At 40.4% G+C, this 13,382-nt stretch overlaps 1 protein-coding gene across 1 annotated transcript in view; it reads left to right on the top strand.

The window, feature by feature from the left end:
• scfd1 (sec1 family domain containing 1) overlaps positions 1 to 12,843 on the top strand; it is a 34,776-nt gene extending 21,933 nt beyond the window's left edge. The window contains exons 17-25 of the mRNA XM_022211958.2: positions 2,798 to 2,877; positions 3,034 to 3,096; positions 5,042 to 5,117; positions 5,798 to 5,851; positions 9,004 to 9,056; positions 9,152 to 9,185; positions 12,300 to 12,365; positions 12,461 to 12,529; positions 12,687 to 12,843. Coding sequence (XP_022067650.1) covers positions 2,798 to 2,877; positions 3,034 to 3,096; positions 5,042 to 5,117; positions 5,798 to 5,851; positions 9,004 to 9,056; positions 9,152 to 9,185; positions 12,300 to 12,365; positions 12,461 to 12,529; positions 12,687 to 12,710 — 519 coding nt within the window. The 3' untranslated portion in view covers positions 12,711 to 12,843. The remainder of the gene's footprint in view (positions 1 to 2,797; positions 2,878 to 3,033; positions 3,097 to 5,041; positions 5,118 to 5,797; positions 5,852 to 9,003; positions 9,057 to 9,151; positions 9,186 to 12,299; positions 12,366 to 12,460; positions 12,530 to 12,686) is intronic.
• The last annotated feature ends 539 nt before the right edge of the window (positions 12,844 to 13,382 follow it).

The following is a 13,382-nucleotide window of genomic DNA, read 5'->3' as shown; positions in this document are numbered from 1 at the left end:
AAACTAACTCAGAATTACTTAAAATTTGTCAAAAATTACTCAATTTGTTTTAAAAAATCTTAAGATTTTGTTGTTGTTTTTTATTTTAGGAACATTTAGTGTCAAATTTTGAGTTTCATAGTTTAAAAACAAAGGGCAAATTTTGTCTCCTCATCCTGTAGATATTCTACTATCTTCATGTCTCCAGTCTTTCCCTCTCTCCTCTGTTCATCATCAGTAGAAGATGTTCCTCCATGCTGGATGGATCTCCACCAACCTGCTCCTCTGTTCTCTGTGTCTGAGCCATGCTGACTTTCTTTATTCATCCAGTAGCTTTGGTTTTCCTCTGTGTCAAATCATCCCAAGTGACTTGAAATTTGTCCCAACTGGTTTAAGATTTGTCCAAAATTACTTGAGATTGTTCAAAATGACTCAAACTTTGTTCAAAATGACCATTTTAGTGGATTTTTAGTCTCACAGGTTTTGCCAACACTGGAACTTGTCCAAACTTACATTAATTTCTCAAAATGTCTAAATTTATTCATAATCTGTCCAAAATTAGGAAAATCTGGCCACATTTACTCAAAAAGCTTAAAAATTTACTAAAATTTTTGTCAAAATCTGCTCATAATAGCTTCAACATGTCCAGAACGAATCAAAATTTGTTCATAGTGTCAGAAGTTACCAACAGACAAAATCTTTTTTTTTTTTTTTTTTTACAATGAAGATAAGATGAAATGACTGATAAATCCAGTGTAGACATAGTTAATGTGGTAAATGACTGTTGTAGCTGTAAACAGCTGATTTTTAATGGAATATCTCCATAGGGGTACAGAGGAACATTTCCTGTGTTCTAATGCTACATTGTGTTAGCTAATGGTGCTGAAAGGCTCATTGATGGTTAGAAAACCCTTGAGCAGTTATGTTAGCACATGGATAAAAGTGGGGGTTTATCTGGATGAACCCAGCCTGTTGAACGGTCGTGCAGATGTCTTACTTCACTCATCTCTCCAACAATCTCTGCCTTCCAGAACCTACAAGAGAAGTCCAGTTGGTTTCTACTGAATCCCAGACCTGTAGAATAAAGCGATTTGAGTGAAATATCATGATTTTAAACTTGGATTTGGCTCATTTTCCTACTGGAACCTCATGTCAAACATGATTAGTTGAATGAAAGTTGAAGATCTGACAATCTCTCTCAGGTCTTACAGATTTTGCCTCATGAATGGTGTCATATTTTAGATTTCTTTAAAGAAAACTTGTCCTGATGGCTGGTTTTGTTAACGTCTATACAAACTAACATCCCTGCTGGATTAGCAGTGGCAGTAAAGTCATTGGCTTCCTCGGTATGACCGTTACTGTTGGTTGTTGGAGGCCTTCTCCTCTCGTCCTGTTTCCTGCCGGACGATAAGGCGACTCTCCTTCCATCAGGACATGAACCTCTTTCATCTGCCGTCCAGCTGAGCGTCGACCTCCCAGGATTATCCCTCCATCACCAGCTCTCGGCCTCCCGTCTGCTTCCTTCTGTCCCCTCTCGGCCTCCTTTGATCAGCCTTCAGGGTCTCCTGGGTGCTGCCCGCTTTTCTGACTGATGTGTTGGATTTCTTTGGTGTCTTTCCTCACACGGCTGTGCAGGTTGTGTAATCCTCCGGTCAGAAGCTCAGCGAGGAGGAAACTGAGCAGATGATCCTCTGAGCGTCACCTCCACCAGGAAATAACAGTCGTATGGAATGTTTTCTTACTACCACGTCTATATGCGTGGCAGGAAAACGCCACTGAAACCTGCATTCCTGGAATAGTGCTGCTGCTGCCGAGACGCTTGATTTATTTTTGTTTAAGTTCAAGTGCAGGATGGAGAATCTCACATGATGACCACAGAGAAGGAAAAAAACACTCTGCATGTGTTGAAATCTGAAAAGTCTCGTAATTTACAGGATTCAAAACACTTTGAGAAGCCAAAACCACAGCAGCAGTTAGAAGACGTCATTCTGTAATAAATGTATCAGTCAGAAACTATTTAATGATCAAAGTTCAACCTTCATACTGTCAATAATTGAGAGTTCCAGGTCCTTGAAGTCCATAGAGGTGTGCCCAGATTTATCACTTTTGAACCACATAACTTCATATGTTCACAAAAGCATGCAAGATCAACACAAAAGATGCAAAATCGCTACAAAATGGACTAAAACTACCACAAAAAGAGGGATAATTGTCACAAAAAGAACACAAAATCACCACAGAAAGGACAGAAATTACCACCATGCTTCACATCATCTAATAAACATAAAGCTCCATTTTAATCTTATCAGACCAAAGAACCTTCTTCCGTTTTCTGATAATTCACCAGAGGAAACTTTTATAAGGTCATTCTGGCTAAACTTTAAGGCTCATATCAGTATGTGTGATAGTTGTTTGGTTAGAACTACTATAGATGACGAAAGCATAATTTTTCCTACATTTGATACCACAGTAAGCTTCTAAACACAATTCTCTCTGTGTCAAAACCATTTTCTAATACCCATAAAATGTAATATAATATTGATGATAATCTGATGTGGGCATTCTTGTAACCCGTTCAAATGGAGTAATTATCAGACGTGGGTCCACAGAATTTCCATTTTAGTGCACTTCACTGTGCCCTAAAAAAGGAAAGCTCTGGTTGGAGGTCTTTAATCACCACTTTAGTCGCTGTCATGGTGCCCCCTTTGCTGGCTAAACTCCCACAATGCTCTGTCCTTGTTAACATTATGTTGGGAAACGTGGTCCTGGTTGTCTTATGTTGCGTTAACGTTGGTTTGTGGTTGTTTTTGTGTTTCAGTCGGACCTGGAGCAGTACAAAAAGGCTTTGACGGACGCAGGCTGCGACCTCTCACCTCTAAACTACATCAAACAGTGGAAGTAAGTCGGTCTGATTCATGGAAATCATCCTTTACTGTGCTTTATAAACACCGTATATGATGCAGCGTTATTCTTCCTCTGTGGTGTTTTATTCTACTGTGGTAAGAACAGAGTCTAGTTCAGTCAGCTTTTAATTGTTCTTCTGATTATTTCCAGGGCGTTCACTAAAATGGCTGCAACACCTGCCAACTACGGCAACAGTGGAGTCAAACCCATGGGGTGAGTTCATAACGTTCATAAGGAATGTTTTAATTCCTTTTAGAATCCGAATAACACTAGAATGTCACAATAATCATTTTAATAGTCAAAATAGGAAATGAAAGCAGTGGTGTTGTGAGTTATTATCCATGATTTAAAGACTTGGAGCAGCTGTGTGTCTGATTTTATCCAGTTTCTTGGATAATGTGTGGAAATATAACGGCTGCAGCCATGGAGAAATATGATCTGACCAGAGATAAAACACTCTGCTTCACTAATAGTCCTCTTAAAGCTGCGTCTGAGCAAAGCGCTGCACAGAAATCACTCTGAAGAAAGTTAAACTTGTTTGAAAATTCTCAAAATGTGTCCATAAGTGCATAAAATGTGACTCATAAAGCGTCAAAAATGGCAAAATGTCATCCAAAATGACTCAAAGTGGCTCCTAATCCATATATCCAAGGTGGCTCAACAGTTGTCAAAAATGATAAAAACCTTTCTAAAATAACTTGTGTACTAATGTTTCATAGTCAAACTATAGAAAAAATGTCTATATTTAGAAAAAATATCCCAAATAGCTTAGAAATTTCTCAAAAGAACCAAGTTATCATTGACGAAAATGTCAAAAAAAAAACTGTCCAAAATGACAAAAAGTTGTGCAAAATTAATCAGATTTGTCCAAAAGTGCATAAAACTCTGACTCATAAAGTATCAAAAATGGCAAAATATTTATTATCCAAAATGACTCAGAATGGCTCCTAATTACAAGAATATGTCCAAGGTGACTCAACAACTGTCAAAAATGACAAAAACTGGTCTAAAGTAGCTCTTTTACTAATGTTTTATAGTCAGACTATAAAATAAACCCAGTGCTGATCTGACTTATTGTCCATGATTTAAAGACTCTGACCTGCTGTCGTCTGATTTGATCCACTTTCACGTTAACTGTGTTTATTGGAAAAGTTTCAGCAGCACTTCATGATGGAAATAAAAAGATTTGTCCTCAGATTCGTTCACCTGAGACCATAAATAGAAACTTTCTGCTTCGTTAATATTCTTCTGAAAGCTGAACAGAAATCATGATTGTTGGTCTTTAAGTCCAGATGTGGAGATTTATTTCACTGTAGATGCAAGTTTTTAAACTGTTAATGTCAGACTACCAGTCTAACCCTGGCCTCCTCTTTATCCTCCTCCTCCTCCTCTTCCTCTTCCTCCTCTTCCTCCTCTTCATCCTCTTCATCCTCCTCTTCATCCTCCTCCTCCTCATCCTCCTTCTCTTCTTCCTCCTCTTCATCCTCATCCTCCTCCTCCTCTTCATCCTCCTCCTCATCATCCTCTTCCTCCTCTTCATCCTCCTCCTCCTCCTCCTCCTCTTCATCCTCCTCCTCCTCATCCTCCTTCTCTTCTTCCTCCTCTTCATCCTCATCCTTCTCCTCCTCTTCATCCTCCTCCTCCTCCTCCTCTTCATCCTCCTCTTCATCTTCATCCTCCTCCTCTTCATCCTCCTCCTCCTCCTCTTCATCCTCCTCTTCATCTTCATCCTCCTCCTCTTCATCCTCCTTCTCTTCTTCCTCCTCTTCATCCTCATCCTCCTCCTCCTCCTCCTCCTCTTCATCCTCCTCTTCATCTTCATCCTCCTCCTCTTCATCCTCCTCCTCTTCATCCTCCTCTTCATCTTCATCCTCCTCCTCTTCATCCTCCTCCTCTTCATCCTTCTCATCATCCTCCTCCTCTTCATCCTCCCCCTCTTCCTCCTCCTCTTTCTCCTCCTCTTCATCCTCCCCCTCATCCTCCTCCTCTTCCTCCTCCTCTTTCTCCTCCTCTTCATCCTCCTCCTCCTCCTCCTCTTCATCCTCCTCCTCCTCCTACTCTTCATCCTCCTCCTCCTCCTCCTCTTCATCCTCCTCCTCCTCCTCCTCTTCATCCTCCCCCTCATCCTCCTCCTCTTCATCCTCCTCTTCCTCCTCAGACTCTTCTCCAGAGTGATGAATACCGGCTCTCAGTTCGTCATGGAGGGAGTGAAGAACCTGGTTCTCAAACAACACGTGAGTCTTTATGCTGCAGAACAAATAATCTGCATCTGAAAACTAAAATCTGTCTGATAAACTGCTCTCATCACAGATCCATCACTAGAAATGATTCATAGAATCATTATTCTACTAGTAGAAAACTAAAACTCCCAGCAGAAATGTTTGAAGCTAACAGCAGATGGACGTCCGATTAAAGAGCCTGTAGACGGTCAGAACTGTCCTTTAAAGCTCAATTTCTGCATAAAAAACAGCATTTAGATCTTAACTAACTAAAAAACTAACACTTCTCCATAATGATTCCAAAATGTCCAAAATCTTGCTCAAAATAGTTCAGAAATGATTCAGACGTGTTCAAAAGAAATATAGGCTCAAAAATGATTTAAAATGACTCATTCTTGCCACGATTGTTCAGAAATCATCTAAATTAACTGCAGTTGTCTAAAACAGCACAACAATTATCAAAAACCTTTTCTCAAAATGATTCAAAAATTGTCCAAAATGTCAAAAACCTGCTGGAAAAATGTTGAAAAATGACTCAAAATGGTTCAAATGGACAGAAACTGAAAACCAAAGTTGTGAATCAAACTGACTCTGGGTAAGACACGTTTATTAAAATCAGCAGAGCGATCGAAGAAAACAACTTTTCACAGAACATCTGTAACCAACAACTCATTTGTTGGTCTGTTTTCTTCCAGAACCTTCCGGTCACTCGGATCCTGGACAACCTGATGGAGATGAAGTCTCATCCTGTGAGTTTTTCTGCCTGAAAACCGGAATTCATTTATTCAGAAAACTTTACATTTCTGCAGCTTTCTTTTCAAGAACAGTTTTTTTAATAATTTGTTTGATTTTCAGTCTGACAGAAAAAAGGATTTAAATCAGAGATCTACGTCTGTCTGAAACATTCATTCACTGCTTATAGAAACAGAAGATCAGCAGCTAAAAGGGATTCTGGATTAGTAGTGGAGGAGACTTACTGAAAGTTAGACAGACGAGAAAACAAATATTTTAGAAGTCTGTCAAAAACTTGTTTCAGACTAAAACTGTATTTTTATTTATGAGGCAAACAAACTGGAACAATAAACATTCTTTACTCACAGACATAAAGCAGAAATCTTCCTATTTTGGGTTAGCAGTCTCTTCTGTTGTTGAGCTCCAGATAGTTTCCAGCTGTTCCAGACACTTGCTTTGGATGAAACTTGTGCGATCTGTTTTTGAATTCAATAAATCCCAGATCTGTTCAGTAGGATTCCAGTCTGGGCTTAGACCTCAGTCCATCAGGTCCACAACTCCAGATTAAAGGCACAAGAGAAGACGAAAAGGAGGAAGTTTCAGTACAAAAGAAGGAAAGGAGGCGTATCTTTAGCTCAGGAGAAAGGATCTTCACCTCCTTCTTAAAGATGTGAAATCTCAACGGTACTGCAGAACTCCAGATTGCTGTTTCTTGGTCCATCCGTCTCTGCTCAGCTTTGAAGTCTGCTTGTGGTCGTTGTCTTCTTGGTGTTTGAACCCACCACCAATCAGGCTCACTCCAGAAGGGATTCCATGAAGATGGTGTGGTAGACCATCTATATTAACTAGTAGAACTTCTCTCACCGTGTTTCACTGTGATGCATCTACCATCAAAACGTTGTCCAGCTTTTCTAAGGACATGAACACAACGATGCTGACCGAGGAGTTCAGACTTGGACTCATCCGTTCAGAGAACCTTCTTCCAGTCGTCTACAGTCCAGCATTTGTGGCAGAGTTTAGATGTTTTTGGATGTTTTCAGGCCTCAATGACGTCTTCTTAGCAGCTCTTCTTCCTTCCTTGTTCCTTCATTCTGGAGACTTTCTCAGATTCTCATCTAGAAGCTTTAATAATTTAATTAAGCTGAATTATACAGCGGTGTTCTGCTGCTTTTCTTAGACAGATTTAAATCAATTTAAATAATTTTTGGTTCATTCTGATCATTTTATGTGATTTAAGACCGTTTTCGCTTTGGACCCGTTTTTGTCGTTTTGAGTTACTGTAAGGTCATTTTAGATATCGCTGCAGATAAAGACTAGTGTAGGACACATTTTTGTCTTTTTTCACATAATTTTCCACATCATTCACAACGTTGGACAGCTAACCATCGAACTGAAACGACTGTCGGCTGTCCTTCATCACTTTCAGTTTCTATACAGTCAGTCATGGAAACAAACCAATCGATCAATATGTTGATGATCAGGTCTGATAGAGGGATAAATAGTAAAGATTTGTGTTTCCTGTCATTCAGAATCAGTTTTTTGTAAAGCTGGAAGATATTTTATCAAACAGGAAGCAGTGTGTTAGCTGGGACTACTTTCAGCGGCGGATGGACACCAGCAGACTTTTCTTCTCACCTCGGCTGTGATTGACAGCCGTTAGCTCCACGTTAGCGGCACGGTCTGAGCGCGTGCGGAGGGCAGATTACATCACTCACATGTGACCACACGTGAACCAACGCACGCTTTGACACCCGGCAGGATCTCTGGAATTCAGAGCTGTTCGGCCCGGAGGAGGTTCTAACGGGAACCCAGAAACCGGATCAGAACCCTGAAGCTTCCAGAGAGCCGGTCCTCACAGGGACAGGAGGACCGGCAGAAACACAGCGGCGGGTTCTCAGCGTCTGGAGTTACAGACGAGCAACAAAGATCCTGTTGTTGAGGAGGAGGAGGAGCAGCTCTGGATCCACATGAAAGAGGAGGAAGGAGAACATTCTGTCAGATCTCTGGATGTTGTTCTGTTGGCTTCACATGAACATTGGAGGAATTAATAGAACCTTCACCTTCTTCTGTTTGTCCATCAACACCTTCAAAGACACATTCAGCCACAAATTAGCATCAATAACGAGAACAAGCACTGAGATATGTGTGGTTTATGGTGGAGTGGTTCTGGACACGTTTAGAGTCCTATTGCACAGTCCGCGGCCTTTTTTCAAATAACTTGAGTAATTTTTGGACCCTTTTTTGTAATTCTGAATAATTTGTGCATCATTTAATATTTGAACCATTTTGGATAATAATGTCTTTTAGAACAAGTTTCTAATCTCTTGAACACCTTTTTCTGATCAATTTCAGCAAATTTATTGTCACTTTTGATCATTTGTCATCGTGGACGATGTTTCCATCATTCTGGACACATTTTTGTCGGCTGAGATTTCTTTGGATAATGTGGAGGCTTTATGAAGAATGCTTGAATCTTTTTGGACACTGTTTTATATTTTTAATATTTACGAGACTGTCCAAAAGTCTGGCCTCTCTTAGAAATGTCCTCATTTTTGAAAGAAAAGCAGTTTTTTTTCAGTAAAGATACCATTAAATGACTGATAAATCCAGTGCAGACATAGTTAATGTGGTAAATGACTATTGTAGCTGTAAACAGCTGATTTTTAATGGAATATCTCCATATGGGTACAGAGGAACATCTCCTGTGTTCTAATGCTACATTGTGTTCGCTAATGGTGTTGAAAGGCTCATTGATGGTTAGAAAACCCTTGTTCAGTTATGTTAGCACATGGATAAAAGTGGGAGTTTAATGGATGAACCCAAACTGTTGAACAGTAGTCTAAGTATTTTTCTTAGTTCTTGGTCATTTTTGCCGTTTTTTAACTCATTTTGGATCCAAAAACAAACCAGACTAATCTACATATTAAAATTGAGTTGCTGTAACTTTTTCAGAGCAGTAACAGGAAGAAACACAGAAACAATGTTTCTGAAATAAAGGTGGAACTGTGAAGTATTAGAGAAATCAAATATTTCCTGTTTCTACTGTCTGATGTTGGATTTTAATCTGAAGCTGAACCTTTAAATAGAAAGCAGTGAGTCATCTGTAAAACATTTTTAAAGATCTGCTGCTTAAATTAAACTCAGCTGTTTGATGTTTTTTTTCTTCCAGGAAACAGACGACTATCGATACTTCGACCCAAAGATGCTGCGAGGCAGCGAGAGGTACGATCAATAATCAATAATCAATAACCCGATCATCAGTAGAACAGTCTGCTGCTGACTAACAGAAAGTCTGATCTTCTGCTGCTGTTTTTCAGCTCCATTCCCAGGAACAAGAACCCGTTTCAGGAGGTGAGGTTGATTGATTAGATTCAGAGTCGATTCCAGGACAAACAGAGTTGAAAGGAAATCCAGGAAACAGGAAATGATGCAGAAAGTCTGCTGCAGTCTGAGGAGAAAACAGAAAACCGAAGCTTCACCGGACTGTATTCAGTGATATTTGGACCTGATTAACCCTCACACATCTAAAATCACCTGAAACACAAAACTAACATTTATTACAGGAGGAAGAAAGATCCACAAACGGCAGTTAGAAAACAAAATAGATTGAATTCAATTATCTATCATTCTTTGACAAAAATATACTAATAAAGTCATTAAATTAGTTTTTTATTCAAAAAATCACTCAGACTTTGTCCAGAATCACAGAAATTTGTTCAGAATGCTTCTGAATGTCAAAATTACTTGAAATTTGTTCAGTGACTCAAAAAATGGCCAAAATTTAAAAAAAAGTGACTTAAAGGTTGTTCAGAATAAATAATCATCCAGAATAAGTCAAAATGATGAACAATGACAGAAACTCGTCCAGCATGTCCACAGACATCCTTTAACAGACCCTGTGCACATCAAAATGCTAACTTCCGGGTTCTGACCAGGAGGGCTTACAGGTCCTTCCGGAGGCTATTTGGCAGCATGGATAACATGGAATCAAAAAAGAAAAACATTGTTTTCTCGGCAAAACAAAAAATCAGATTTCAGCGTGTTCAAGGTCGATATGGGAGGTACTGTAGTGTACCATTATGTTCGGCTTCTGGTGTTTATAACGCTTCTATAAGCCTTCACCGTTTTCCAAAAGACCGGCATTTGCGGGCTCAGTGGATTGCCAAAATTAGACGAAAAAAATGTTTCACACTGAGCTGAGGATCGGGAATATTAGTGCATAGTCACTGATCAAACAGCAAATATCTGATAAACTATAACAACAATCCGTGCACTCTTCAATCATTTGTTATTCTGTTTTGACACCTAATTAAATATAGAGGAAATCCAAGCATTTGTCATTTTGTTCAAACAAAAATACAAAATGTTTTGCTGAACTCGACTAACCCTTTAAGCTTCAGTCAATTCCAGACATTTTCAGTACAAAAAATCGCTAATATTCTATTTGTAAATAAAAATATGACGAGAAATACGGGGAATATTAGACGCGCATCGCGAGGTGCATTTCCTTGAAAACGACCGATTCGGGGATTTTATACCGACTTCAAGACATGTTTTGGACAAAATAGTTTACTGGCTTGTGTCGTCTGGATGTAAAAGGTTGGATTATGGCCGTTTTTTGTGGAATATTTTCATCAGTGTGTAATAATGAACCCGGAAATGTGAGTCGCGCTGTGTGCGTTGAAGCCGTGTATAGAGAAATGATGGATGGATATTCCTTGTTTGTCGGACAAATGTGTTTTTCTCACCCGCTGTGGTAATCACATCTGAAAGTGGTTTATACCGGCGGATTCATGAGAATCAAAGCTTTCCATCGGTGTATAGTGTTTGTATAATCGCGTTTGCAGTTTCAGACATTTAGCAAATTGCTTATGCAGATCTCAAAGTGTACCGCAGGTGGGACACTGAAGCGCAACTAAGATAAGATAAGATAAGATAGACTTTATTAATCTCACAAAGGAGAAATTTAACATTACAGGGCTCTTAGAAACAAAAACAAAAAACAGGAGTGCAAAAGTCACGAAAGTACAAGAACAAGATAATAAATATTGCACATAATAACAACTACACAGTAGTGTTCTACAGTCTGATGGCAGTGGGGATGAAGGACCTGCGGTAGCGCTCCTTCTTGCACTGAGGGTGTCTGAGTCTCGTGCTAAAGGAGCTGCTCAGCTCCACTACAGTCCGGTGCAGTGGGTGGGAGCTGTTGTCCATGATGGATGAGAGCTTGGTCAACATCCTCCTCTCACCCACATCCATCACAGAGTCCAGTGGGCAGCCCAGGACAGAGCTGGCCCTCTTGGTCAGCTTGTTCAGTCTCTTCATGTCCCGCTCTGTGCTGCCCGGGGCCCAGCAGACGACAGCGTAGAGGAAAGCAGAGGCTACCACGGTGTCGTAGAAAGTCCTTAGTAGAGGTCTGCACACTCCGAAGGACCTCAGCCTCCTCAGAAGGTGGAGGCGACTCTGGTCCTTCTTGTACAGAGCATCGGTGTTGTGGGACCAGTCCAGTTTATTGTTGAGGTGAACACCCAGGTACTTGAAACTGTCCACTGTTTCAATGTCCTGCCCCTGGATGTTCACTGGTGGATGTGGGAGTGTCCTTCTCCTGAAGTCGACCACCATCTCCTTCGTCTTACTGGTGTTGAGGCACAGATGGTTGCGCTCACACCAGTCCACAAAGTCCATGATGACCGACCGATACTCCAGCTCGTTCCCCTCAGACACACGGCCCACAATGGCGGAGTCATCAGAGAACTTCTGGAGATGGCAGCTGTCCGTGTTGTAGGTGAAGTCTGAGGTATAGATGGTGAAGAGGAAGGGCGAGAGGACGGTGCCCTGGGGCGCCCCCGTGCTGCAGACTACCACCTCTGACTCACAGCCGCACGTACTGTGGACGGTCAGTGAGGTAGTCAGTGGTCCAGGCAGCGAGATGTCCATCAACTCCCGCGTCCACCAACTAAGTACCAAAGACTAAAGTGTAAAGTGGATTCTAGTAGCTAACTAAGCAAAAAATAGTAATGTATAAATACCAGAAAATAAAATGATAAGGTACATGTTTGGCAAGCCCTACAGTTAAGCTAGCACTAGTTATGTAGGATGCGATGCCACTTACCTTCAAAGTTATATATGTACTGGGATATATAAAATTTGAATCCCTTTTCCCGTTTGCTTTGAGGAGCTGACGAAAAATCATCAACGAGACGATAAACATCGTCAACAGAAATTTTAGGCAAGTTGCCTAGGCATCTGGAAAAGTAAAGTGTACTGCTGGCTTCTTCCATTTTGACAGCGCTGTAAGCAGGACCGGAAGTAACTGTAGCACCCGGAGTTTTTCAACCGGAACTAGCACATGCTATCGTGCACAGGGTCTATGATAGTTCTTACGACTAAAATATAAAATAAGAATTAAAGATTTTAGGTCCTTCTGTTGTTAAATACATAAGTTTTTAATATTTTGTGTTTCAGGCCATCGTGTTTGTGGTCGGAGGAGGAAACTACATCGAGTACCAGAACCTGGTGGATTACACAAAGGTACTGCACTGTAGTAGTGGAAGTAAAAAGTACCACTAAGTGGTATTTGTACTACAGTAATTGTACTCAGTTACTTCCTGTTTGTGTGTTTTCAGTCCAAACAAGGAAAGAAGGTCGTTTACGGATGCAGTGAACTTTTCAACGCTGCTCAGTTCATCAAACAGGTCAGACAACTCACCTGTTCACCTGTTTATCACCTGTTTATTAGCTGTTTATTACCCATCCATCACCTGTTTACCACCTGTTTATTAGCTGTTTATCACCTGTTTATCACCTATCCATCACCTGTTTCTGACCCCCTGTCTTGGTTCTCGCCCACAGCTCTCTCAGCTCGGCCAGAAGTGACCTGGACTCTGACCTGTGAATCTTCACATCTCTGACCTCTTTATTCCACTTTTATTTTGTATCGACTAAACTTCCTGTCTTCTCTGTAACTTCCTGTTTCTTCCTCTCAGCTCTAATAAAACTCTTAACTCACCTTCGCCTCCGTCTCCATTTATTTATCCACATTTCAGGAACATAAAGTCGACAGGAGTGAACAGAGCTGTGGAGGTGAGATCATCTTATATCTACTGAAGTCCAGCGTTTCTCTTCTGGTTTTGTATTTTAAATCTTTTCTGGTTGTTGTTTTATCAGAGTTTAACAGGTTTATCTCTCTCTCTGCAGTGTTTCTGTTTGTTTACTTGCATGAATCAAAACTAAAGTCTGAACTCTGAGAAGAAGTTTAACTTCTTCAGGAGATCTTCAGGTAAATCCAGTCTGTATGTATTTAGACAGTTTCCATATTATTTTCTTTTTAAAATGAAAAAGTCCAGATATGACAGAAGTGCAGACTTTCAGGTTTAACCCTCCAAGCAGCAGTTTCTCATTTTTTCCTGCACCTCTGTGGAAACAACAAGCATTCAGAAGGAGACGAGGGATTTAAAACTTCTTCAAATTGTCCAGAATGGCGCAAAACATGTCTATAATAACTCAAAGTTGTTAGATATTAGTTGAAAATGATTCAAAATTAGTTGA

This window comes from Acanthochromis polyacanthus, chromosome 1 (genome assembly GCF_021347895.1).
Source record: "Acanthochromis polyacanthus isolate Apoly-LR-REF ecotype Palm Island chromosome 1, KAUST_Apoly_ChrSc, whole genome shotgun sequence".
NCBI lineage: Eukaryota > Metazoa > Chordata > Actinopteri > Pomacentridae > Acanthochromis > Acanthochromis polyacanthus.
This window is presented reverse-complemented; position numbering and strand designations above follow the sequence as displayed.